At 60.4% G+C, this 24,340-nt stretch overlaps 1 protein-coding gene across 5 annotated transcripts; it reads right to left on the bottom strand.

Moving 5' to 3' along the window:
• Nucleotides 1-1,875: 1,875 nt before the first annotated feature.
• On the bottom strand, nucleotides 1,876-24,268 carry KIF1C (kinesin family member 1C). Of its 5 annotated transcripts, none has more exons than XM_072730041.1 (23): nucleotides 23,840-24,268; nucleotides 22,169-22,289; nucleotides 21,788-21,920; nucleotides 21,298-21,374; nucleotides 20,794-20,973; nucleotides 20,109-20,174; nucleotides 19,544-19,722; nucleotides 19,346-19,457; nucleotides 19,155-19,232; nucleotides 18,963-19,028; nucleotides 18,796-18,871; nucleotides 18,297-18,375; nucleotides 17,952-18,097; nucleotides 16,828-16,997; nucleotides 16,593-16,672; nucleotides 16,406-16,481; nucleotides 12,463-12,542; nucleotides 11,523-11,617; nucleotides 6,517-6,600; nucleotides 5,996-6,182; nucleotides 5,815-5,887; nucleotides 4,416-5,027; nucleotides 1,876-3,107 (listed from the first exon to the last, which is right to left on the bottom strand). In XM_072730041.1, the coding sequence occupies exons 3-23, from the start codon at nucleotides 21,891-21,893 to the stop codon at nucleotides 2,415-2,417; spliced, it is 3,315 nt and encodes a 1,104-aa protein (XP_072586142.1). In that variant the 5' UTR covers nucleotides 21,894-21,920; nucleotides 22,169-22,289; nucleotides 23,840-24,268; the 3' UTR covers nucleotides 1,876-2,414. The 5 variants fall into 5 exon arrangements, with proteins under 5 accessions (XP_072586142.1, XP_072586143.1, XP_072586144.1 ...); XM_072730042.1 differs by having other exon boundaries at nucleotides 22,169-22,275; nucleotides 23,840-23,978; XM_072730043.1 differs by having other exon boundaries at nucleotides 21,784-21,920; nucleotides 22,169-22,275; nucleotides 23,840-23,978.
• Between the last annotated feature and the right edge of the window lie 72 nt (nucleotides 24,269-24,340).

The raw sequence follows: 24,340 nt of genomic DNA on the forward strand, positions 1-24,340 counted from the left end.
TTGAAAGGTTGGTTTGGAAGGACAAAGTGGATCAATAAAATCGGTAGATACTACACATTTATATAAGGCAGTCTTCAGGGCAGGGTGGGGAGAGGAGTAACCCAACTATATTTTATTTTATTTTATTTTTTAAAGATTTATTTATTTATTTACTCATGAGAAACACACACACAGAGAGAGAGAGAGAGAGAGAGAGAGAGAGAGAGAGAGAGAGAGGCAGAGACACAGGCAGAGAGAGAAGCAGGCTCCATGCAGGAGCCGGATGTGGGACTCGATTCCAGGTCTCCAGGATCACACCCCGGGCTGCAGGGGGCGCTAAACTGCTGCGCCACCGGGGCTGCCCCCAACTATATTTTAAAATGAGCTCAGGGAGCCTGGGTGGCTCAGTGGGTTGAGCGTCTGACTTTGGCTCAGGTCATGATCTCAGGGTCATGAGATGGAGCCCCACAACCAGCTCTGTGCTCAGCGGGGAGTCGGCTTGAAGGTCTCTCTCCCTCTCCCTCTGCCCTCTCCCCCCCACCCTGCTCTCATGCTCTCTCCCTCTAAAATAAATAAATCTGGGGGGGGGGGGGAAGAGCTTTCCCATCCCAAGCCCCAAATTACTTGTCCATACCACTCAGCGTGCTCCCACCTACAGGGAATGCTGTATTCTATCATTTTCTTGCTCACACTTTGTCTCCTTGGCCGGATTCTAAACTGCTCAAGTAAACAGCGTCGCCAAACTATCCATTATAATCCAGATCCTGGGTTGCTGCCCACAGGTCCCTGAAGACCTGGCAGTCAGAGCTGCCAAAATAAAGGTGGCCAGCATGAGGGTGTGAAACCAAGAGCAAACATATCGTACCCTCACTCAGAGCAGTGGTTTGGCTGCAGGTTGGACAATGTCTATGGTTTCGGCTGCTAGTGACTCAACCCTAAGGAGCTGTGGGCAAACAGCTCACGTTTTCAAATGGGTGTAAGTGTTTTCCCAAGGACAGGAGGAAAACAGGAGGTTTGCAGATTGGGTGAGGTGCAGGCAGGGCAAGGATACAACTCAACCTCCAAAATCTTTACGACACAGAGTGTCACTGTGGGCCCTTCCCTGCAGGTCAGAGCATCAAAGGGAAGAGGCAGCATCTTTCTTGCACAGTCTTAATACAAAATGCTACTCAGAATGCTGAGCACACACCCCCAATAGGCAGGGTACTGGATGGGATGGAAATGATCAGATAGATGCCATAAGCTTGACCAACTGGATTGCAGCTAAACACCAACAGAATAGAAGCCAGGGAGATTCTGGCCACGGGGGAGACCTTCCAGAAGGTGAGGTGATTGGGTGGAGCTGAAGCCCACTTGGCCCCCAAATCCTCCATGTCCTGTTAGGAAGAGCCAGATGGGGGTGGGTCTCCCTCCCTCCACGTCATCTCATTCCTCCCTCTCTCCTTCGTCTGGGACCATGGGCAGGGTTGGGGGCAGAGGTGAGAGTCACGATGTGGAACGTTCAAGAAACCAAGACAAGATGGAAGCGGTCTTAGATCTCCATCTGGGTGATTGTGAGGGTGCACACCTATATAAAAATTCACTGAGGGGCACCTGGGTGGCTCAATCGATTAAGCACCTGCCTTCCCTCAGGTCATGATCCCGGGGTCCTGAGAGAGAGCCCCACAGTAGGCTCCCTGCTCAGCAGGGAGTCTGCTTCTCCATTGCCCTCTGCCCCCTGCTTATGCTTACTCGCTCTCTCTCCCCATGAAATAAATCTTTTAAAATATGAAAGTTTCCCAAAATCTAAAAAAAATAATAATAACGGAGCCGCACGCTTAGGATCCGTGCATTTTACTTGTATGATCTACACCTCTGTTAAAACCCAAACCAAACCACCACCAGCAACAAGCTCCCTCTGTTTGCTATCCTTTATTGAAGGGCCTCACACCCTCGTGAGACCCCAGACAAACCAGAATCCAGGTAGGTCCCCCAGATACAGCAGGAGGCCTGGGAGGGGAAGGTAATGACTTGCGATGCCGCCAGCCTCACCTCTGAGAAACAGAAGCCCACCACAGACAGACAGACAGACAGGGGCCTGGAAGAGCACTCTCCTCGCCCTAAGTCCTCCCCCCTGTGCCCCACTTTAAAAGAAAGTCAAACACTGGCTACGCAGCCCCCCACCCCACCCCTAGCAGCATTTGTGGGACCCCCCACCCCCACGAAGGGCGCCCCCAAGGCAGCTCCCATCCTCTTCCTTCACTTTGGTTTGCTCCTGGCAACTCCGTGCTTGCTTCCTTCCTGCAGCCTCCGGCCCAGCTTCTCCCACGCCGTCCAGCACCTACTCGGACCTTCTCGCCCACCTGTGGCCTTCCCGACCCGGGCTCCTGGGGCAGCGGTGCCCGGCAGCTGCTCTGCCCCCAACTCAGCGCCCCCGACTCCCGGCCGGCTCGGGCTCACACAGCCGCATCGCTCTCCTTGAGGTCGGGGGCCGAGCGCTGGCGCCTCATGCGTGGGGGAGTGGTGTACGGGGGGTAGCGGGGCCCCGGGGGCCGCTGCGCCGGGTACGGCTGGGGCTGCTGCGGGTAATAGTTGTGCTTTTTGGGCTGGAAGTGCTGGGGTTCGGGCTGCGTGGCCCCGCCCCCCCGGGACCGGCCGCCTCCGTCCAGGGAGTTCCTGCGGGGCCGGTGGGACCTCCGCGGACTCGGGGGCCGGCGCGCTGGGGCAGCTGAAGGGTGCACGACCTCCTCAGGGGGCGGGGGCGCCGTGGGGGCCTCCCCAGCCGCCGCCCCCGGCCACGACTCCCGGTGCTGGGGGTTGCTCTTGAACGGGAAGCGCAGCTTGCAGTCGTGAGGGGGCACAAAGCGGGCGGGGGGCCTGCGCAGCCCCCCGCCCCGGCCCCCCGCGCCCTGCAGCCCCTGCAGCCGCAACTGCTCCTGCTTGAGCCAGCGCAGGCGGCCCCGGCGGAAGGCTGGGTCCTCCTCCATGAGCCGCGACACCCGCTCCCAGCTGGACAGGGGCGGCGACTGGGGCCGCGCTGGGGCCGGGGGCGCGCGCTCGCCGGGGGCTTCCTCCTCTGCTGCCACATCCGACCCGGACGATGCAGCCCAGGCGGCCTCCACAGCTTCTTCGTTGTCATCCTCGTGATCCTGCGGGGGGAGAGGGCGACAGAGCAGGGCCGTGAGCAGAGCCAAGCGCTGAGCGGCAGGGCAGGGGGGCGCTGGGGCGTCTGAGCTGGATCCTGGCTGCTCCCTCCTGGCCCTGTGGTCTGCGGCCTGGCCTGGGGTCGTCACTGTGTCCAGGCTGCTCGGGGCAAAACAGTACCTCTGGCACTGGGCGGGCGGAAGAATCAAGCGTTAAGGAGGAAGTGATAACAGAGCCCCGCAGGTAGCAGGTAGCAGGCTCTCGGTAAACCGGTAAACCGTCATGATAAGTACCGAGCCCCGGGCATGGAACAGGAAGTGCAAAGGCAAGACAAACACCTGCCATCATTTAAAGGCAGATTCACAGCCGACAGGTGAATGAGAAAAATACATAGTCCGGTACAGTACTGTCTCTCTATGAAAAGTTAAATTTGAGTGCATACTTATATTCTTTAACACGTTATTTACACCCCACAGAAGATCTGTACTGTATGACATGATGTGCATTATGGAAACATGTACATCCGGGTGAGAGGCAGAGCAGAGCAGGGGATGGGAGCCAGGGTGAAGGTGGCTGCCCTGAAGGCAAAGGGAGTGTCCACTACAGGAAACACCTGGAGGAAGAAGGGGGAGAAGCCTGGAGGCAGCAGGTGCCCCCAAGATCCAGGACCAACAAGGAAGCCAGGGCAGGATAAGGTAGGCTGTCGGGAACCTAGGCCCGGTCGTGGATGTGGCTCATCCACCAGGGAAGGGGGCGGAATGGGCGGATGGGGGACAGACGGGACACAACATGACACAGCAGGAAGTGTCTGCTGCAGGGAACCGCAGTGGCCAGCGCACTGCCTGGCACACAGGAGGTGCTTGGATGTCTCCTTGTTCAGTGAATCCCTGCAAGCCAGAGTTGGGCGATCACAGGCCCCTCAAGTGCTGCTGTCACAGGGTGAGATGATGGGACACAGTAGGGGTGCTCCATATGCCAGCTCTTGCAGGCAGCAGTCCCCACAGGAGGGGGGGTCCTGGGGTGCACATGAAACCATGTCGAGTAGCCATTTAAGAACTGTGTGTTTCCCATGGGGCTTCTCAGGCTCTGCAGACCTTGAAACACCTGGGTACTCCTTACAAATGCAGATTAGTCCTGAGATGGAGAGACTGAGCAGGTGTAGGGTGCAGCTCAGAGATGCTGGGGACAGCGCCCTGGGGACCACCTGCCAGGACTAGCTCACACCCAGAAAGGAAGCAGGAAGCGGGGGAGGTCTTTTGGGGAGGGGCCAAAGGAGGGAGGGGGATGAGGGAGCGGGCTGCGGCCCTCCCCACCTGGGTCAGCGGGATGACCCTCTCCATGCGCAGCATGCGGTCCCTGAGGGCCTGCAGCTCGCGGTCCTTGCTGCTGTTCTGCAGTTTCACCTCCTGCAGAATCCCTGTCAGCTTGTCAATGTGCGCCCGCAGGTCCTCCACCTCCGCCCCGCGGGCACCCTCCTCGCCGCCGCCTCCACTGCTGCCGCCTTCCTCCTCGCCCACCGTGTCCCAGACATCCCGGGCCACGGCCCTCCAGGCGTCCCCAGGGCCCTCAGGCTTGCCGTAGGTGCGACACAGCTCTCGCATCTTGAGTGCAGCCAGGGCCTCGATCTCGGCACGGCCATGGCGGAAGTCGGCCAGGGCCACCTCGTAGCATATCTCCTTGACTGCCTGCATCTTCAAGTCAGCCATGGTGGCCCAGCGGGGGTCCTTGCCCTGCAGCCGCCGCCGCTGGGGGATCTGGTACACGCGCCGTGGGGCACGGCGCTTGCCACTGCTGGGCAGGCCGCAGCGCTTGACGATGGTCTGCACGGTGGTCGGGGGCAGCTGCTCCCTCAAGGAGGAGATGAGGCGCCAGCTCTCCTCGCAGGAGCGCTTGTCCGAGTCATCCCCACTGTCAGAGTCTGCATACTGGGGCCAGAGAGAGTGGGGGAGTGGTAAGGACATCTCAGAGCACCCGGGCCTCACTACCCCAGAGCTGCTGCCATCCACACAAGGGGAACCAACGGGTCCGTCACAACCACGCGGAGGATTCCTAGGTGCCAGGAGGCCACAGAGCGGCTGGCAGAGCATGATCCACCAGCAGGAGCTACCACACTATGGGGTCTATGCGGCCCGCACCCAGATCAGTGCTCAGGACTGGATTACACATTCACGAGCGAATCCGCTTAAGAAACGATTGTAGGCAAATAATAGCACAGGCGGTACTCGGATTTGGTAAAAATCAGGGAGGTTGGATCCAGGAAGCCCTACTCAAGTGGGAGGGACTCCTGCACCCAGTTCGCTCCCCGTCACATTCCTGACGCATCTCCTCCTAAATGCCACAGCCACCCCTCAAGCCCATACCCGCTCCGCACACTGGCTCAGACAGCACGGAATCAAAGCAGTCAGGCTGAGCACTGCCAGCCCATCTCCCACCTCTACAGGCCCCGCGCCCCTCTGGTCCGCATCACGCCCCTCTGCACACCCCCCCCCACCAGTCCCCATGTGTGTAACCCCCATGCCCTTCCCCCTAGTCCAGTCCCTCTGTGCCTGAGCCCCATGGGCCCCCCAGTCCCTCTGCACCCATGCCCCCTGGGCTCCCTCAGTCCCTCCTGTACCCCCCAGTCCCTCTGCACCTATGCCCCTGGGCTCCCCCCCCAGTCCCCACCCCCCACCCCCGTGCCTGCACCCCCCCCATGCCCTCCCCCACCCTCACCAGTCGCTGCTGCTCCAGCAGAAGGTCAGCCTCCTCCTTTTCCTTCCGGTACTGATTCTCCAGGTCCTGCAGCCTGGGAGTGGGACAGGAGGGAAGAGCTGCTTGGGGCTCTGGAGCCACTGCAGTGGGGAGGTCAACAACAGCGGCTGGGGGACAGTCGAGAGAGCACCCACGCCCCTACCTCTTCTCCATCTCCAGCTTGATGTCAATGCCTTGCTGCTCCAACAGTTCCTTCTGGGCAAAGTTCCAGTCGACGGGCTCGGAGGGTGGGCCAGGGGGTGGGGGCACCCCTCGCTCCCGCTCTAGCCGTGCCTGCTCGGGGTGATTGAAGCGGAACACGTGGTTCTTGCCCATCACAATCCTGTTCCCTGGAAAACCAAGCAGAGAAAGGTGGGTTCACTCCCCCAGAGCAGCAAGCCCACCCCATGCCCAAGGGTATAGGGCCCTGCCTACAAGCTCAGGATCCTAGCACCATCTCTCTCACTACCCAAAGTCTGAGGGCAGGGTCCCCTGCTGATTCTTTTCCTGCTAGTCACAGGGAATCGGGAAGTGTGGCCCCCTCCTCCTGCTTCCCCAGGGCCGCGGGAGACACTTGAGAGCTGAGTCCCTCCCTCCTGCACATCCCCATACTGTCTCCTGCTTATTTCTGGGTCCTGCCCTGGGGACTCCCCTGGCTAGGCCTGCCCGGGGCCCTTCCTCTACCTGACTTCAGCACCAAGGGCTCGGTCACCAGTCTCCCATTGACATAGGTCTCAGCGCCTTCACAGGGCTCCAGGGTGACCACCACTGTGCAGAGGAAGAGGAAAAAGGGGACCATTAGACCCTTGAGGGGGATTATGGTCACAGACACCCATCTTGCAGTACCCCTGCAACACATGCATGCACCCCCAGGCCCACCCCCAGTACCTGTCAGGGGTGCCACGGCCCCTCTGGTGGCAGGCAGCACAGGAAAGGAAGAGCAGAAGGAGGATTAGAGCCCCAGCTACAATTCCAGAAGCCTTTGCAGGAGCTCCCTGGTGCCCACCCCGCTCCTCCCCAGCATGGGCTCAGGAAAGCAGTAACTCTAAGAGGACTGGGTCTTTCGTGTCCAGCAGTCAGCAGGCCGTCGCTTCTGCCTTCCAGACGTGCACTCCTTCCTTTCCAGAGAATGCTTTTCCTGGCCCAGCCTGGCTCCTGCCACAGGCTCCCAGCCCACTGCTGTCTGATGCACCCTGCAGACTGCCACCTGACTGCCCTGCTTGAGCCACAGCCAGCAGAGCGCCATGTTCACTGAACAAGACAAAGCCAACCCGACTCAAAACATCTATCAGGGTGCTCCTCGGTCCTCTGCTGCTCGCTGGGACCAGGGCATCAGCAGCTTCCTACCCTCAGGGAGCGGCACCCCACTGTCATGGAGGCACCGTGGTCAGCGCCTTAGCTGAGGGGCACTGGGCAAGCTGGCTGGCCTCCATGTGTTCTACAAACTGGGATGAGTAAGCCCCTCCTTACAGAATGCTTGAAAGGCTCAAATGAGGTGCTGTGTGAAGCTATTTAGACCACAAGGAATAAAGCAAGCAGGATGAGCGGTGGCGTAAGGCCAATGGGCCCAGGTGCTGTGTGAGACCAAGGCAAGCACAGAACCCCAGTGCGGGAGGAGAAGGAAGGTGCCAGGTAGTGGTAACCCCTGAGTGCAAGCTCCAAGGTGGACTCAAACCCCTCACTTCATCACTGCGGGTGCCGGGCAAGGGGAAAAAGACGGCACAGCAGAGGGTGTGGGCGGCTTGTGGGGAGTACCCAGCTTGCCACCATCTTTCCCACCAGGCCCCCAAATGCCTTCACTGGCTCCGCAAGTACTTTGCAAGTACTGTGTGCCAGGTGCTGCTTTAGGTCCTGGAAATACCCTGGAGATAAACCCTAAAGCCCAGCTCCCAGAGCTCACTGCCAGCTGCTTAGACGGGCAGCAAGTCAGTCAGATGATCGGGCAGTAGAGGGACAGGCATTAGGGAGGGAAGGGGGCCTGGCGAGCAGAGGACTGTGCTCCCGCTGGGCTGGGCTGGCGTGGCCTTTCCCATGTCCAGGCATCCAAAGCCACCTGTGGGGGGGGGGGGCAGCGCTCAGAGCCCGCCCCCCAGCTGGCCATGGGGCCACTGGGTCCCCCTCGTCAGTGCCCAGCTGCGTGGTCTTGGGCCAACGCCTTAAGCGCCGGGAGCCTCGGGTCCCTCACCAGTGGCAGCCCGAGCCAGCAGGGCAGAAATGAGGATCCACCACGGCCCTCTCTGCAATCTGCTCTCTGAGTCCCCAGTCTGCGGTAAGAACCTGCTGCAGGCCCTGAGCCTTCACGGCCCCTCCCTCTAGGGCGCACAGTCTGGCTGCTCTCACTGCTGAGTAGCTGTGGTGTGCCTGCCTGTCATCTCTCCCGAGGCTGGGCTCCCCTGCGACCCTGGATGCTTCTGGTTGTCACCTAGCACGTGGCTTGGGTGACCTCGGAACAGGAACTTGGCTATGAGCTGACCTCATAGCTCGCAGCCTGCGATGCCAGAAGCATCTGCTGCCTCTGGGGACCTGAACGACCCCAGAACCAGCGCCTCCATCTCCTGACCCTGAACTACTCCAGAACCAGCACCTTCACCCCCTGACACTGAGCCACCCCAGAACCAGCATGTTCACCTCCTGACCCTGAGCTACCCCAGAACCAGCGTGTTCACCCCCTGACCTTGAACCACCCCAGAACCAGGGCATTCACCTCCTGACCCTAAGCCACCCCAAAACCAGTGCATTCACCCCCTGACCTTGAACCACCCCAGAACCAGCGCATTTACCTCCTGACCCTGAGCCATCCCAGAACCAGCACATTCACTCCGACTGAGCCACCCCAGAACCAGCACATTTACCCCCTGACCCTGAACCACCCTAGAAGCAGGGCCTTCACCCCCTCATCCTGAGCTACCCCAGAACCAGCGCCTTCACCCCCTCACTCTGAACCACACTGAAGCCGGATGGGCGGGCCTCCAACCTGAGCTGTAAGCCACACGACAGAGCCTTTCCTATCTTTAAAACGTGCTGACCACGGGTGCCCCATGTCCCTGTGTCCCCTGCAGACCCCTGAAGCACATGCATGGTCTTAGCTGAGACAGCGCTCCCGTGTACCACCTCCAGCCTCCCTGCCCTCCATGTTTCCATGGCTCCATGCAACTTGGGCCTGAGTAAACCCAAATCATTCCATTTTTTAGAAGAATGACAGAGGTGAAGCTTGGGTGGCTGGCTCGGCATGCTCTGACAGCCTCTCAGGGGGCTGGCCCAGGCCCCTGCACCCGCCCACTATGCTGCCTGCTGTCGCTTAGCATTTGGGACTCCAGACCTGGCAGGGCCCCTGGAGGCCTGCTCCACTTGGCCTCACTCCAACAGCCTCTTCCTGGGCAAAGGGTCACCCACCTACACCTCCTCCAGGGAGCCCCCACCACAAGCCCCAGAACTAGGCACTTGCTGAGGATGCTCAGGGATGAAGGCCCTAGAAGGGATCCGCTCCCGTGTCAATCTCAAGAAACACCTGTGTTGAAACACCGCAAAGCTTGTGTTACACACGTGTTGACTCTGGGTCAGAGACTTTCCAAACAAGTGAATCTGAGAAAAACAAAAACTGACTCGTGGGATTCTCCATCTAGGCGTGATGAACGCAAAGCACAAAACAAATACTGAATATACCGTCTTCGTGACCAAAACTATACCTCTCTAGCCCTAAAAAGCCTGTGGACTTGTCAAAATAATAGAAAAAAATATTCAAAAAGATCTCAAGTTGATTAGAGAAGAGATGGGAACGTTTAGATAAGAATGCTTCAGGGACGTCTGAGTGGTTCTGTGGTTGAGTGTCTGCCTTTGGCTCAGGTCATGACCCTGGGGTCCCAGGATGGAGTCCCACATCGGGCTCCCCACAGGGAGCCTGCTTCTCCCTCTGCCTGTGTCTCTGCCTCTCTCTGTGTGTCTCTCAGGAATAAATAAATAACATCTTAAAAAAGAAAAAAAAAAAAGGATGCTTCAGGCCTATCTCCCTGGTCAGTCTGTTTGCCACAAAGCAGTCACAGGGTTTCTTGGAAAACAAACCAGGGCCTGCCACGGTCTCTGCTCCCACTGTCCTACCCTCCTGAAGAGGCCAGAACCCGTGTTCGGATGCCCTCCCAGGTCCTCCCTGCCTCACAGCTCTCAGCCCAGCCAGGCTGGTTCCTTGTTCGTATGCCTAGTGCCTCAACCTTCCAGCCTTTGCACCTGCTGTCCCCCCCATACCCACGTGGCACCCACCTTCTCTTCCTTTAGGCTTTCTTTTTTTTTTTGAGTGAGTGAGAGCACGAGCAGGGAAGAGAAGGAGAAGTAGGCTCCCCCAGACTATGATCTGAGCCAAAGGCAGATGCTTCTGAGACCCAAAGGTGTCCCAGAACATGTTTATTATCTGAAAGAACGGGCAGTGCTGGGGATCCCTGGGAGGCTCAGCGGTTTAGCACCTGCCTTTGGCACAGAGCGTGATCCTGGAGTCCCAGGATCAAGTCCCACATTGGGCTCCCTGCATGGAGCCTGCTTCTCCCTCTGACTGTGTCTCTGCCTCTCTCTCTCTGTGTGTCTCTCATGAATAAATAAATAAAATCTTTAAAAAAAAAAAAAAAGAACGGGCAGTGCTCTCTTGAGTCTTACCTCCCAAATCCCCACCTCCTCCCAAGAGCTGGGACCAACTAATCTACCTTCTATCCTCACAGATTTGCCTATTCTAGACATTCCGTATAAATGGAGTCATAAGCTATGTAGTCCTTTGGGATGGGCCTCTTTCGGCATGTTTTCAGGGCTCCTCCATCCCAGAGTGTGTATCAGTGCCTCGTTCTTTTTATTGACAGATAAAATTTCATTGTAAACTACATAAAGAATAAATAATTAAATTTAAAGAATGACTGAACCAAGATACAATGATGACCTTAAAACAATACCCTGGGGATGGATGCCTCGGGGGCTCAGTTAGTTAAGCATCCGACTCTTGATTTTGGCTCAGGTCATGACCTCAGGGGGCCCATGTCAGGGCTCCACTCTCCAGTGCACAGTCTGCTTGAGACCCCCTCCCTCAGCCCCTCTGCCCCCCACCTGTGTGGGTGCATACATGCTCAAAAAATAATTATGCTAAAACACCCCAGAAAACAAAAACCACCTTGAACCACCCCAGTATCGTTTTGTTGACAGACTACTCCCTTCACACTTAAGTCCTGTGATTCCTAAAAGCTTCTGCCTCTACGGCCCAATCAGGGCTGAAAATCTATGAGAGTTTTGGAACCAGAGGGATACACAGGCCAGAAGCGACTGCAGTCATAGCTGGATGGACAGAAGCAGGTTTCGCAGAGATAAATTCAAATATCCCACTGAAACAAATACAGCTTTTCATAAAAAATAACTGGGGTGCTCTCTCACACTAAAAAAAAAAAAACAAGTTAGAGTGCAGGATGTCCTCCTCACTGAATCTTCCCCCATGTGTGCCACAGGGCTGCGTCGGCCTCAGGGACCCGCACTCCTCCACCACAGCAGACTGCATCTCCACGGCAGGTGCAGACAGCCAGAGCCTGACCCAAGCTCAAAGGCCCTCAGAAGGCAGAGGCCTGTCCCCTCCTGCACTGCGCTCCCAGTGTGGGGACCCAAAATTTTATCCAGTGTGGGAGGAACTGCATGCCGTGGCCACTCTGTTCTCACCCCTCAAGCCTTACCTTCTCCATCCGGCTGAGGGATACTCCGGAACAGACAGTGTTGCTCCCGAATGAACTGCCCGGTCAGCTTGATGTCCACATCGACCTGGCCAACCCTGGAGAAGCAACGGTTGACATTTTCTGAGCGTGCACCAGGCCTTTTATCAAGCCACTAATGAACACAGGATCACCCAACTCCGTAGGCCCAGCACAGTTATTCTCATTTCACGGATTAGGTAGGTCAAGGAATCTGCCCCAGGTCACACAGCCTGGCAGTGGTGGAGCTGGGATCTGAGCCCAGACCTGCCGGATTCTGAAGCCCGGTGCCCCCACTCACAGTTAAACAACGGAAATGTGGGGAGCCTGGGGTGGGATGGGCACTCTACAGCACGGGCCTCCCCTGTCCCCAGGGATGACCACCCTGAGGACTCACTCCTTACCCAGGGTCACCACCAAGGACAGCTGTACATGCTTATGGTGGCAGAAGGGGCCCCTCACCCCTTTGGCTCCGGGAGGTGACCTCAGGGGCCCTGCGCACCAGGGGTTCATTGGCATTAGCCGGCAAAGCCACCTGCCATGTGGGCACTGCTCAACATGAAGCTGGGCTTCATGCCTCCAAGGGACACCCAGGCAACGCCATGGTGACTAAGAATGTGGCAGTTTTAGTTTCCCACACGTTATTTTGCGCACATAAATCAGGGCACTATCCTTACAAGCCAGGCTGGCTCCCGGCGGCATGTCATCTATTCCATTGCTGGGCAGAGGGCATGGCCGCTGAGTAGCTGGGCTCATGGTTTGTCAGGAAGCCCGGAGGGCGAGCCGGGCTGGGTGGGCAGCTGTCCTGAGCTCTGGAGTGTGTCCAAGAAGGTCATCAGAAAAGGGAGGGATCGCTGTGGCCTTGTCTGCAGCCACACCCAAGGGGAGAGGTTGCCCCCCACCCCCAGCCACCCCCAAACACTACCTGGTGATGCCGTCCTTGATGTGATAGAGCAGGCATTCGGACATCAGGGGGTCTTCGTTCAGGTTCACCAGGTGGGGAGTCTGATGGTGGAGGGCAGAGATCAGGGGCATTGCGGGAGGTGGGGGGGAGCTGTGCCCCCACCTCGGGGAGCTCTCCCACCCCCGCTTATACAGCACCCCGGGACAGCCTGGCCCACTCTCCGCACACACAGGGGTCTCCAGACCCACCCCCCTTCCCCCCCACAGCCCCAAGTCACCCACCCACCCGAGTCCCTGACAGTGACCCCAGGATCCCCTGCCATCGTCTCTGCTTTCCCGGACCCCTCCGTCCCACCTCATCTTTCCCTTCAGCATGCCTCTTGCTGCCTGTGGAGAGTGCAAGCAGGCGCTAGGTGCGGGGACCCGCACGTTCCACCTCTTTCCAGAGGGACTTTCTCAGGAACACAGGTGACATTAATAATTAAGAAACAGTGCCAGCTTGATGCAAAAGCAACTGAAACCAACGGACTCATTGCTCACAGCAGGCTCCCCACTCTTTCCCGGCCACTGCAGCCCCAGGCCTGCTTAACCCAGGGCCTCCCTGGCTGAACCCATCCCATCAGGGCGCTGCTCTGCACCCAAAACCCAGCTCAGGGCCCTCCCCAGAAGCACCTTTCCTGACTGCACTCCCTCTGCCCACACGCCCACCCTCTGCAGGCAGGGAAACTTGGGCAGCCCGGAGAGCTGGCCTCGTCCCTCAACAACTCCTCATGGCCCTGAGCCCAAGCCCAGAAAACCTCCCTTCCTTCCGCCCACTGCCCCCTTCGGCCCTCCCCACCCTAGGCCTGCCTCCTGCCCACCCACCCCACTGCCCAGGCGGGCCCTCCACTCAGACCTCTCCGCCTGGCACCCTGTGGCCCCCCAAACTTGAGCCTGCCCATGTTGGTACCCTCGGGCCTCCAGGGTAGGGCCTCCGGGTCAGGGCCTCCTGGTCAGAGCCACCAGGTAAAGGCCCCCAGTCAGGGCCACCAGGTCAGGGCCCCCACCTGTGTGTCCGAGCCCCATCCAACAGCCCCCTCCCCCTTCTGTGCTCCTGCCCTGTGGACTGCAGAGCGTCCGCTCCAGAAGGTGGCCTCTTGCACCCCTGACCACCCTCATGAGCTGCTCCTAGGTGCCCCGGCCTGGAACAGCCTCTCCCCACCCCCAAAATTGTTCACTTCCTGTCCCTCAAGGTCTGTCTCAAATGCCACTTCCTCCACGAAGCTTCCCCGAGCCTTCAAGCGAACACGAGATGCCCTGCCCACCTTCTATGAGGATTTACCGCGGCCTTTCCATGTACAAGGCCCCAGGGCCCACGGACGAGCCCCGGTCATATGCTGCTGTCCCCGCAGTGGGGAAACCAGAGGCAACCTGGCTGTGGAACCCACGACAAGCGGGGGACGGATGTCCCACGGTGGTTTCTGGCCTCTTCACGCCCTCTGTTCGCTGTCCCTTCGTCCCCAGGGAGCTGAGCCACCACAGCAGGGACGCGCTCACGTGAAAGAGTGGAGACCGGAGCTCAGCGGCAGGAGGACAGCATGGTGGCCCATCCTTGAGGACGAGGACGCGGACAGTAGAGGAAGAGTCAGGACGGGAGGGCACAGGGTGGCAGGGAAACAGCCAGGGTCCGGGCCCACGGCACTCCAGGAGCGCCCTGAACAGTGAGCCCACAGCAATGTCCGTGGTGGGTACAACGGATACAACGTGTGCCCCCGTGTCTGCCCCAAGCCAGGCACCCAACAATCATGGCCGCCACCCTCCCCTAGTCCCGAGGGGTGCTCTCAGCTTCCTGGCTGCAGCATCAGGCCTGCTCTGGGAACGGCAAACCCAGATGGGGTTCTGGAAGCAGAACGTGATCTGTCCCTCAGGAGAGGGAACATGATTTAGGGCAGTGCTTCCCGGTCTTCATTCAGCCTTGAAGCCCTTTGTGCGGATGAAACTGAACCTGGAAGCCTCCCCATCACGCAGATGAGCAGGGCGATGCTGGGGGCAGCACTGGGGGTGGGAGACCCCGGGAGGGAGGCACTGAGCCAGGCTGGAAACCAATGATTTCAGAAGGCCATGGTCCCAGTGGTGGGAGTCCTGGGCCGGGGCGGGGGCTTTCCCTCAGGTTCTCTCTCGGAGACCAGTTGGCTTCTTCCTTGGACCCAGTCCCCGCCAGGGTGCTCCCAGGCTGGAGCCATCCCCACCACCCTTGAGGCCCAGCACTCTCTTCTCCCCCCGCAACCCGCACGCCGTTTCCCATGAGAAGGCATACAGCCTCGCCACCCCAAGCACACACCTCCTTCACCAGTAAGACCAGCAAGACCAACAAGAGCCAACAGGCTGAAGAGGGTAAAGGAATGGGGGCTCTGCACCTGTGCTCCGGGAGCATAAGTAGTGCTGTTAAAATCTTTGGGGGACGCTTTAGCAAAATACATCAAAAGTTCACGTCTCCCATTTGACCCTAAATCTCCACCTCTGGGCATTTGTTCCCCAGATGATAAACCCCTAAAGCCATGGACCAGAACACGAACGCGAAACCACCTGAGCGCCCGTCAGCAGGAGGCTGGTTAAACGCAATCCCATACCTACTCGAACATTCTGAAGCCACAGAACAGACGGAACCCTGATAGTGTCACCTGGAGAAGCAGGTAGAGAACCACCGCTGGTCCAGAGACAGCCCTGCACACACGTGGACAAGTGTGTATGGCACACACCAGACACACCTGTGTGCGCTCAGACCAGCCTTTGATGAACACATCAGGGACACGTGCAGGCCCCTGGGAGAGGAAGATCCTTCCTCCAAACTGACCTCTCATGCCATGGGCATGTTCCTCTTATGGGAACAATTCAAAACCAACCCAAACCAAACCCTGTCTACTGGTCCCTGGCCTTAGGAGGCAGCATCCTTCCCCGGGGCAGCACAAAACGCCCCCGGGAAGGAAACATCCACCTCCTCATGGGTACCCAGCACCCCTGTGTGGCCACAGACCTTGCAGAAAGCCATCCCTGCCCACCATTCCCCCCCACCATCCCAGATGCAGGACGACAGAGAGACCCCAAAGCCCTGAATGCCCAGCGCCAGACCATGCCCCCGGGCCCCTCACCATGCCCTCTCCCTCCCTGGCCGTGCCCCAACCCAGGCAGGGCAAACCTCTCCTCCCCTGGGATCCCCATCCGATGACACCTACATGCTCCATTTCCCAGATGGCCCTGACCTAGAAGATGAGGAAGAACCTCCTTCCAGTAACCTGGCACCTCTTCCAGGCAGCCCTGCCGGCTCTGAGCACAGCGCACCTGATGGGGCCCAATCCTGCAGCCTTCATGCTGTGGACCAGACAGGCAAGGCTGGCTCCCAGCAAGACTGGACACCCCGCTCTGCTCCCATGGACCCCAGGACGCCCTCCAGCCACACGCAGTGCCATGAATGTCATGGTGGCCTACAGCCCACATCCTCTGAGCAGCCTGGCCCTGCACCACCGGTGGGGACCAAGGGCTCCCCTGAGCAGGTGTCACACGTACAGGGCACAAAATTCTACAACACAGACGGCACAAAGGGAGCACGTGGCCGCTCCAACCTGTCCCCAACCCCGCCCTCCTCCCCCACTCCCAGGGTGACCACCCAAACCCATTTCTTGTGACTCCAGAGACGAGTGCCACGTGAACTCACACTCACACACATGCATGCACGTGCGGGTTCATGTTCATTAACACGTGGACTACAAACAGCCCGTGAACACCCACCCTGGGGAGCAGGGACCTGGCACCCATCTGCAGCCCCTAGAGCCCCTGCCATAGGCTGACTGTCGAATGGAGGCCAGACAACACGCAGGTGACTGGTGCGGAACAAACGCACAGGTCAGAGTGGGGCTTGTCCCATGCCCCCCTAACCCTCCGCCTTGACCCTTTCAGGCTCTCCCAGGCCTCAGCAGACCCTCACTCACCTTCTTCGGAGAGAAGACGCCCACAGTTCCCCCGTCCTCCCGGACAGCCACCCCCATCTCAGCCAGCAGCGCTTCTCTGGAGGTGGAGAGACGAGGGGTCTCAGGGGCCCCATGGGCTCTTCCCCTATAGGGCCCTAATGCCCTCCAGTCCCCCACCAGGGCCCCACCGTCAGCCCTCCCCTCACACCTCTCCATCCTCAGCGCTTCCGTCTTGCGCAGCTTCTCCTCCCATGTCTCGTTCAGCTCGGCTATGATCTTCTCCGTCTCCTAGGCACACAGGACAGGTGGGGGGCTTGGGGCGGCCTGGACCCCAGGGGCTATGCTGCTCCTGCCACCTTTCCTTCGTCCTCAACTCTGGCCTTGTAGAACCCAACGCCCGGCAGCCCCCCACCTCCCTCCCCTTGCCCGCTCCGGCTGCCCACCTGCAGCCTCTCCATGGCCTCCTCAGGCCCAATCTGGGGCTCGGCACTGGGGGAGAACGATGGCTCCAGCTCCCCATTGTGTGCGGGAGGATGTGAAGGGGACACTGGGGCTGGGGGGGATGACGTGGCTGGCAGGGCACCTCCAGGACTCCCCTCGTCCACCTTCAGGCCTGCCGGGGAGAATGGGGTCAAGGAGGCTAAGGGAAGGTGGAACTCACAAGAGGCGGAGGAAGGGCGGCAGGGGGACCAGCCTATAAGGACTCCGGAGACATCTGGTCTACCCTCCCCTAGTAGGGAACTTGTTAAGGCCTACTGTGGCCTTAACAAGTGGGCACCCAGTCTCGCTGGTTCCCCTCCAGACACGGAGAGTTCATTAGTGAGCACAAGAGCCGATTCCTTCCACCACGAGGTGACTTGCACCGTCAGAAAGTGCTCAGCTGTGGCGTGCCCCATTCTGCCCCACATGACACCTATGCCTGTTTCTAAACCTGCCTCCTGGGATAAGAAAGGTTCTACTACTCTCCCATTTGCAAGTCCACCCTCCGGATGCCAGAGGGAAACATTGTGTCTCCGTTAGAGAAACATTGTGTCTCCTCCGGAGAACGGACTCTCTTAGTCTCCCCACTGCACCCCTTGGCCCCGACTGTCCGCAGTGGGAAGAACCCCGGGGCCAGAGGCAGAACCCGTGGGTTACACAGCCTCTAACCAGGACATCACCTGGCATTCGTGAGGCTGAGTGTTACGGGGTTGAAACCACCCACCCCTCTGCTGACTGGCGTTGAGCCTATGGCCAGCTGAGCCTGACGGTCCACGAAAGCGTCTGTGGAGGCAGGTGCCCCATGCTCATCCTATGTGAGTGGCTGCTGGAGCTATAAGCGCAGGGCTTGCCCTCTCTCCCCACTCCCTCACTTCAGCAGCCTTCAAGGCCCTCAAGTCCTCGCTCCCCTGGATAATCGGTCCCCCTAGCTCTCTGGCGGCTGGAGGCGAGCGACAGCCCCCCTGCATGCCCGCGCCACTGGGCGTATGAAGAGCTCCATGGGCGATGGGCCCTTTTCAGCCTCAGGACTGGGCGAGGGCAGCTGAGGGCCGAGGCGGGAAGGGGCAGACCTCCCTCAGAGCCCTACCTCCCAGAGCCGAGGCTGACAGCCCCTGTGCCAGCAGCAGTTCTCGCAACCGGGCCACCTCCTCCTGCAGCTCTCGGATCAGCCGGGCATTGGGGTCCTCATTGATGACAGCATTACATCGGATCTGTTTGGTGCGGTCAGCGTACCTGGGGGGAAAAGGGGAGGGGGTCGGGGTGGGTGTGGCCCAGGCACCCCCGCGTCTGTGGCCCATCTCACTCCATCCCCCAGACTGTCACACACCAGGTCCAGCTAAGGCTCAGCCTGTCTCACGGCCAGGGTGGCGAGCTACCAGCCTGTGAGCTCCTGGGTGCCCCCCTCCGCTGCCCGCTCCTGCGGGAGCCCCACCTGAGGGTGCTCAGAGTCTCCTCATAGTTGATGTCTGCGGGGCTCAGAGCTGCAATCATGGCTGTGCGTGAGTTCCCACCTGCAAGATGAGAGGGGAAGGCTTCAGGCATGCTAGGCCTTGAGAAAAGTCAGACTGGGTCTCGGGGTTGGGGGATGCCCTCAGGTCTCCAACAGGATCACCACCTGAGATGGGGTGAAACTACGAGTTGTGGAACTACCCACAGACTCTGGTGGTCAGAGGTGGGGAGTAGTGAGGTCAGGGACACCTGAAACGTCTTGGGGACAGAGACAAGGAGAAGGAGGAGGACGCAGCCAGTGGGAGCATGGGGTCAGAAAGGGCTGGCCTCAGCATCAGGACATCTTCCAAGAATGCCCTCCCAGAGTCAGGGGATGACAGGGAAGATTGAGGTTCTAGGGGCGGCAACGGGGCTCGTCAGACCTATCAAAGGGATTGGTGGGAGGGCAGAAGGATCCCTAAAGAGAGAGCGGAGCTCCTCACCCAAATTCTCCTTGAGCAGCCAGGTGAGTACAGAGTCCCTGTAAGGGATAAAATCCGACTTCCGCTTCTTTGATTGCTGGGGACGGAACGGGGAAGGGGTCAGTACACCGCCCCTCTGCCCCCTGTCCCCGAACTGCTTCTCTTCTCTTCCCAGCCCCAGGTCTTACCAGATCTGCCAGGGCCGAGATCACCTTTCCAAGAGTTGTCAAGGATTTATTGATATTGGCACCTTCCTGGAAAGAGATGAGGAGCATAGGGAACGGGGGCCCCTCCCGGGGGCCCCTCCCCACCTCCAATTTGCCTCCCCACACACAGTGCCCAGCAGTGCCCTCAGCACACCCCCCCCTGAGCCCCCTCACCTTCAGGCGCATACCCCGGGCCCCCGAGGAGTCAGCCCGCTCACTGCCAGCCAGGTCTACCAAGCTGATCTTACTGACCTGGGGTCAGGAGAGGGCAGGAGGTTACAGGACGTGAGGGGGAGCAGGGAGGGGGACAACAGGAGGATGCTCGGCAGGGGAACGGGGCAGGTCATGAGGAATGAAGAACCCACCTTCTCAGAGTCCAGCCCAGTGAGCTGGTCATGGCAGCGCTGCGTGAAGACGATGGTAAAGACGGCATGTGAACGGCTGCTGGTCTCATTCATGTTGGTAGCAGCCACGGTCCTGGGGGAAGGGAATGGTCACTGGATCCGGCCTCTCCCCTGCCCGGCCCCGGCTCCCTGTCCCTGCACTCCAGCCACCAGCCTCACCGAGCCTTATTTCCACAGTCCATCAGGTCAGCAATGTCTGCATAGGAGGTCACAGCCAACTTAGACAGGTCCTGCACGTAGGGGCCCAGGATGGGGTGCTCCCGGACTCGCAGAGAGCCCCGGCTCTTGGGGTTCAGGAGGTCTCGAACTCGCTCACAGTAGATCTCCATGTAGCTCACCTGAGTGGGAGAAACAAGGAAGAAGCAACAAATGTACCAGACATACCAAAAGCAACTGACCCTCAACTCCAAGGACGTGACACAGGGGGCAGCGCCTAGTGGACACTCATGACGCCTCAGGCACGGTGCTGAGCACTTCCCACATGCAGGCTCGCTGAGCCAAAATCCCTGAGAGGGGGGCCGTTCAGTCTCATCTCAGGGGTGAACAGACAGACCCAGAAGTAGAAAGACGAGCTCATTTGTCCAAAGCCTCTGTTGACCATGGGTGAGCACACCCAAGGCTGCCTGACTCCTGAGACGGCCCGGCCATGGCCCTGTCACTGCTGCCCCCACCCCACCTGGGGGCCACTGTGCCCTCCCCAAGCCCCACCAAGACCCACGCTCACCTCCACAGAATAAGAGAGCTGAGCACTTTCATTCTTATTAACACGAGAGAAGAGATCTTCGCAGAGCTGCAAGTGGACAGAGAAACAGCTGTTCATGACACACCTGCCAGGCCCTGGCCCCAGTGGCTCTGTCTCCCCCCAGCCCCGACCACAGCCCTGAGGGAGCAGATGTTCCCATTTTACAGAAGGGACGACCACCTCAGAGAGGCTCACACTGGCCTGGGGTCACCAACCAATATCCGGTGAGCCAGGAAGCATCCCAACATCAGAGCCCGTGGGCCAGACCATCATGCCGCATGATCAGGGAGAATTACAGTCAACTTCTGGTTACCCACACCCAGCTTTCCCTACAGGTGACACCCTCACTACAATACACACATCTGCAGGAGAACCACACTCACACGCCAGCATGAAACCAGATAAGACAGCAGCCAGAAAAAGAACCAGGGTTCAAACCCAGGGTTCTCTGACAAGGCTTTGGCTCTTCTCACGATGCTTTGCTTCGTGGGAGGCGCAAAGACCCCTCCCCGCGGGACCCTGGGGGTCCTTGTAGTGGCCCACCCCATTCCCCCACCACTGCAGCCTGAGAAACCCAGGTCTCCGGTCCACAATCCTCAGGCCTTTTCTCCCCAGAGGCAGCTGAGGATGCGCTGCCCGGCCACCTTGCCAAGTCCCAGGCATGTACCTGGGGCACGATGCCCTGCTGCCCTGGCTCCTGCCGCCCCATCATGGTGTAAGACTTCCCAGCCCCGGTCTGCCCATAGGCGAAGATGCACACGTTGTAGCCCTCGAAGGCATGGAGCAACATCTCCTCCCCGATGTCCCGGTACACCTGCTGCTGAGAGGCAAACTGAGGGTCCTCGGCCTAGGGCAGCAGGGGTGGAGAGACACGGCAGGAGCCCTACATCACTCACTCCGTCCTCAGTGTCTAGGTCCCGAGGGCCTTTGACCCCATTGCTGCTGATCACCTAGAGATTATGGGACCCCAGCCAACCCAGTTCACAGTCCTATGCAGTCTCCTGCCAGACCCAATTATCCCCTGGGACTCCCCCTCCCCATCCTGGTCCTGACCCTCCCATCCCAGTCCCAACCCATCCCCTGGAGGTCCTATTTCCAGGAGTGCCCCCTCCCCAGGACCTGAACCCCTGTCCCTCACGGCTCAGCTCTCCCCTCACCCCAGCAACCTCACCGAAGTGTGTGACCAGTATGAGTAGTCAAAGGTGAAGCTTTTGGGGGCATCCTTGCTCTGTTTGGGATTGATGATGGCTGACAGGACAGGAGAAGGAAAGACAGGATGGCCAAGGTCAGGCACTCGCCCACGCTGCAGGAATCCAGGCAGCCCACTCCCCACCTCTGTCTTAAACATCTCATCCCTTTAATGTTCCCCACCCCCCTCCGGCCACCATGGCTAATTTTGGCTTCCCAGGACCCGCCCCCCCCAGCAGGCTGCCTCCCTGATTGGGCAATGGAGGGCTCCAGGCCAACATTCCCCCACCCAGGGACTGGGAGCACCGAAAGGCCAGCCTGCCCCCACCCCGCCCCCACCCTTTGGACTAGCACCTGCTCACACCCAGCCCAGCCCTCCTCCCGGTTCGGCCCAGCCAGCCAGGCCAGCCAGGCTAGTGTGGTGGGCCTGGCTGCCCCGCCTGTGCCCGGCCAGGCCCCTGGGACTCACTCACAGGTGGTGCTGCCCTGCATGCTGACCACACACTTGGCATCCTGGCTGGTCTCACGGGCGTTGAAGGGCCGAACCCTCACTGCCACTTTCACTGAGGCGCCAGCCATGGTTCCCGATCCTCTCACCCTCCTCAGCTGGAGGACAGAGAGAGAAGAGGTTGTCAGAGACCCTGGGGCGACCCAGATGCCGCCTCCCATCTTCCCCCAGGAACTAGCATCGCCACTCCCTTCCCCGGCTAGCCAGCCCCTCAAGGACCCTGCTCCTGGTCCTCTGGCCTTCCTCCCAAAAGTCATTGTCCGCAGGGCCTCCCAACTGTGTTCCTGCCTCTTTCCCCGGGCTGTATCCCAGCTCTCAGGGACCTGCACCATCATCGCAGAGTTACCTGGTGTCCTGGCCCCACACCGGGGGGGCTGTATCAGCTCTGGCTGCCACTGGCCCTCGGAGGGGGAGCCCCATCCTACCCTTGGGGCCTGGCCACACCAGCTGGGGCTGTGGGGGAAACCCTGGTTGTAGGGGAAGAGTGGTTAGGAGGCACCTGTGGCTCCAGAGGTAGGTCGGGGGTTCCACGGCCGGAGGGCAGGGGCAGAGGGTCACATTAGGAAAGGTAAGGACAGCGGTCCCTCCCGAGTGGCCAAATGCAATGTGAACCCAAGGACAGGGACCGTGATATTTTTATTCCCCGTCACTCCAAATGTACTGGACGTCCAGATACACAAGAGAGAGAGAGAGAAGGTGGACAGAGGGCAGCTCAGAGAGGGGAACTCAAAGGCAGAGACACTGAAGGTGGCAGCAAGAGGGGGCAGATGAGTGGCAGAAAATCACAGACACCGAGAAAGGGAAACACACAAGACAGGACGCGAGATCGAGGTCACGCAACCCAGCAAATAATGGAAGGAGAAGAGAGGGAGCTGCAGAAGATGGCAAACACAGAAACATCAGGCAGGGAGGGCAGCTTTGGGGCCACAGCACTAAGTGGGGCCTGGGAGAGATAAGAGAGAAACCCCCTCATAAAACCTGCCCTAGAATTCCCCCACAGGGCCAGCCAAGAAGTAGGAACTAACTCCCACCCAGAGCCCACAACCTCCACACAGAGAGTTACTGCCAGTGAGCAAAGTCCAAGGGCTGGGGATACAACCCCGGATGGGGATCCAGGGATGCGGGCCGGCCAGTGTTCCCCAAAGTCCTCGCCCAGGCCCCAGCCCCAGCACTTCCTTCTCAGAATCCAGGACAATGGGCAGAGAAGGGTGGGGTCATCCTGTATCCATCATACCAACCCCCAGGGCTCCTCTGCTGGGGGATCCCTGAGAAATACCTGTGTCCCTACTGTGGGACCAGGAAGCACTGGGGGCTCCCCGAAAAGGAAGCCGGCAGGTTCCAGCCCCAGCCTGGGGCCAGCGCTATGGCGTCCAGCGGCCTGGGGAAGGTGCCAGGCTAGAGCCCAGGAATGTGGGTGCCCCAGTGCTCACACCCTGGAAGAAGAGGCTGAGCAGCCCACGCCCACGGGCAGGAGAAGGGTGGAGGTTGGCGAGGGCAGACGGGGATGCGGGGCGCTGGCTGCGGGCCCCCCAGGCCCAAACCCCCTTCCTGCAGGTCTTGCCGGGGCCTCACCTCTGCAGCCTTCCCCGGCAGGGCACGGGGAGGGGGGACGGGGCTGGTGTATCCCAGGACAGGAAGGGAGGAGCTCACATCACAGAGGCCGTGCCAGGAAGCACAGCCCTGACCCCCCAGACCCCGGCCGGGGCAGGGACGACGACGGGGACTGGGCAGGGGAGAGGGCGGCACAGGGGCCGGCCCCGGGGGGCACCTGCCGCAGCTCGCCCCGCAGGGCCCGGGTCCCGTCCTGTGCGGGCGGCCATGCGGACCCGGTGCTCCCCCTCGGCCCGCCGCCCGACGGCCGCCCCGGGCCTGGCACCTCCGTGCGCCTCCGCGGGACAAACAGCACATGACCCCGGCTCCAGCGGCCGCCCGGGACCCCGGCTCCCCGCCCCCAGCCCCGCACATTCCTCGGCGGGCGTCCCTTCCCCCTCCTTGCCCCCCCCCCCGCAGCGCTCACCTCGTCGCAGCGGGGCTCCCCGAGCGACTCGGCGGAGGGGACCGGGGCGACCTTCCCGGGGAAAGGGGTCGGGGGAGGCCGTGAGACGGCGGCCGCAGATCCGGAGCGGGCTCGGGGCTGCCCCCGCCCCTCGCCGGGTCCCGGGGCGGAGGGCGGCGGACTCGCGCCCCGGGGGCGGCAGCAGCAGCGGCGGCGCCAGCGGCCGGCGCCCGCCCGGGCAGCGCGAGCTGGGGCGGGAGCGAGGGGCGGGGGACCGGCGGGCGCGCGCACGCGGGCGGACGGACGGGCGCGCGCGCAGTCCTGACTCGGGGCTGGGAGCGCCCCGGCTGCGGTGAAAGGGGCGATGCCCCCGGGCTGTGGGGCCCACCGGGCGCGGACCGGCGCAGAGAGGCGCGCGGGACGCCCGCTAGCGGGAGGGCGATGGCGCCCGAGGAGCGGGCCCGGGGCGGCCGCAGAAGGGGGGGTGAACGGGGGGCGGGGGGGCGGGGGGGCGGGCCCTGG

This window comes from Vulpes vulpes, chromosome 12 (genome assembly GCF_048418805.1).
Source record: "Vulpes vulpes isolate BD-2025 chromosome 12, VulVul3, whole genome shotgun sequence".
NCBI lineage: Eukaryota > Metazoa > Chordata > Mammalia > Carnivora > Canidae > Vulpes > Vulpes vulpes.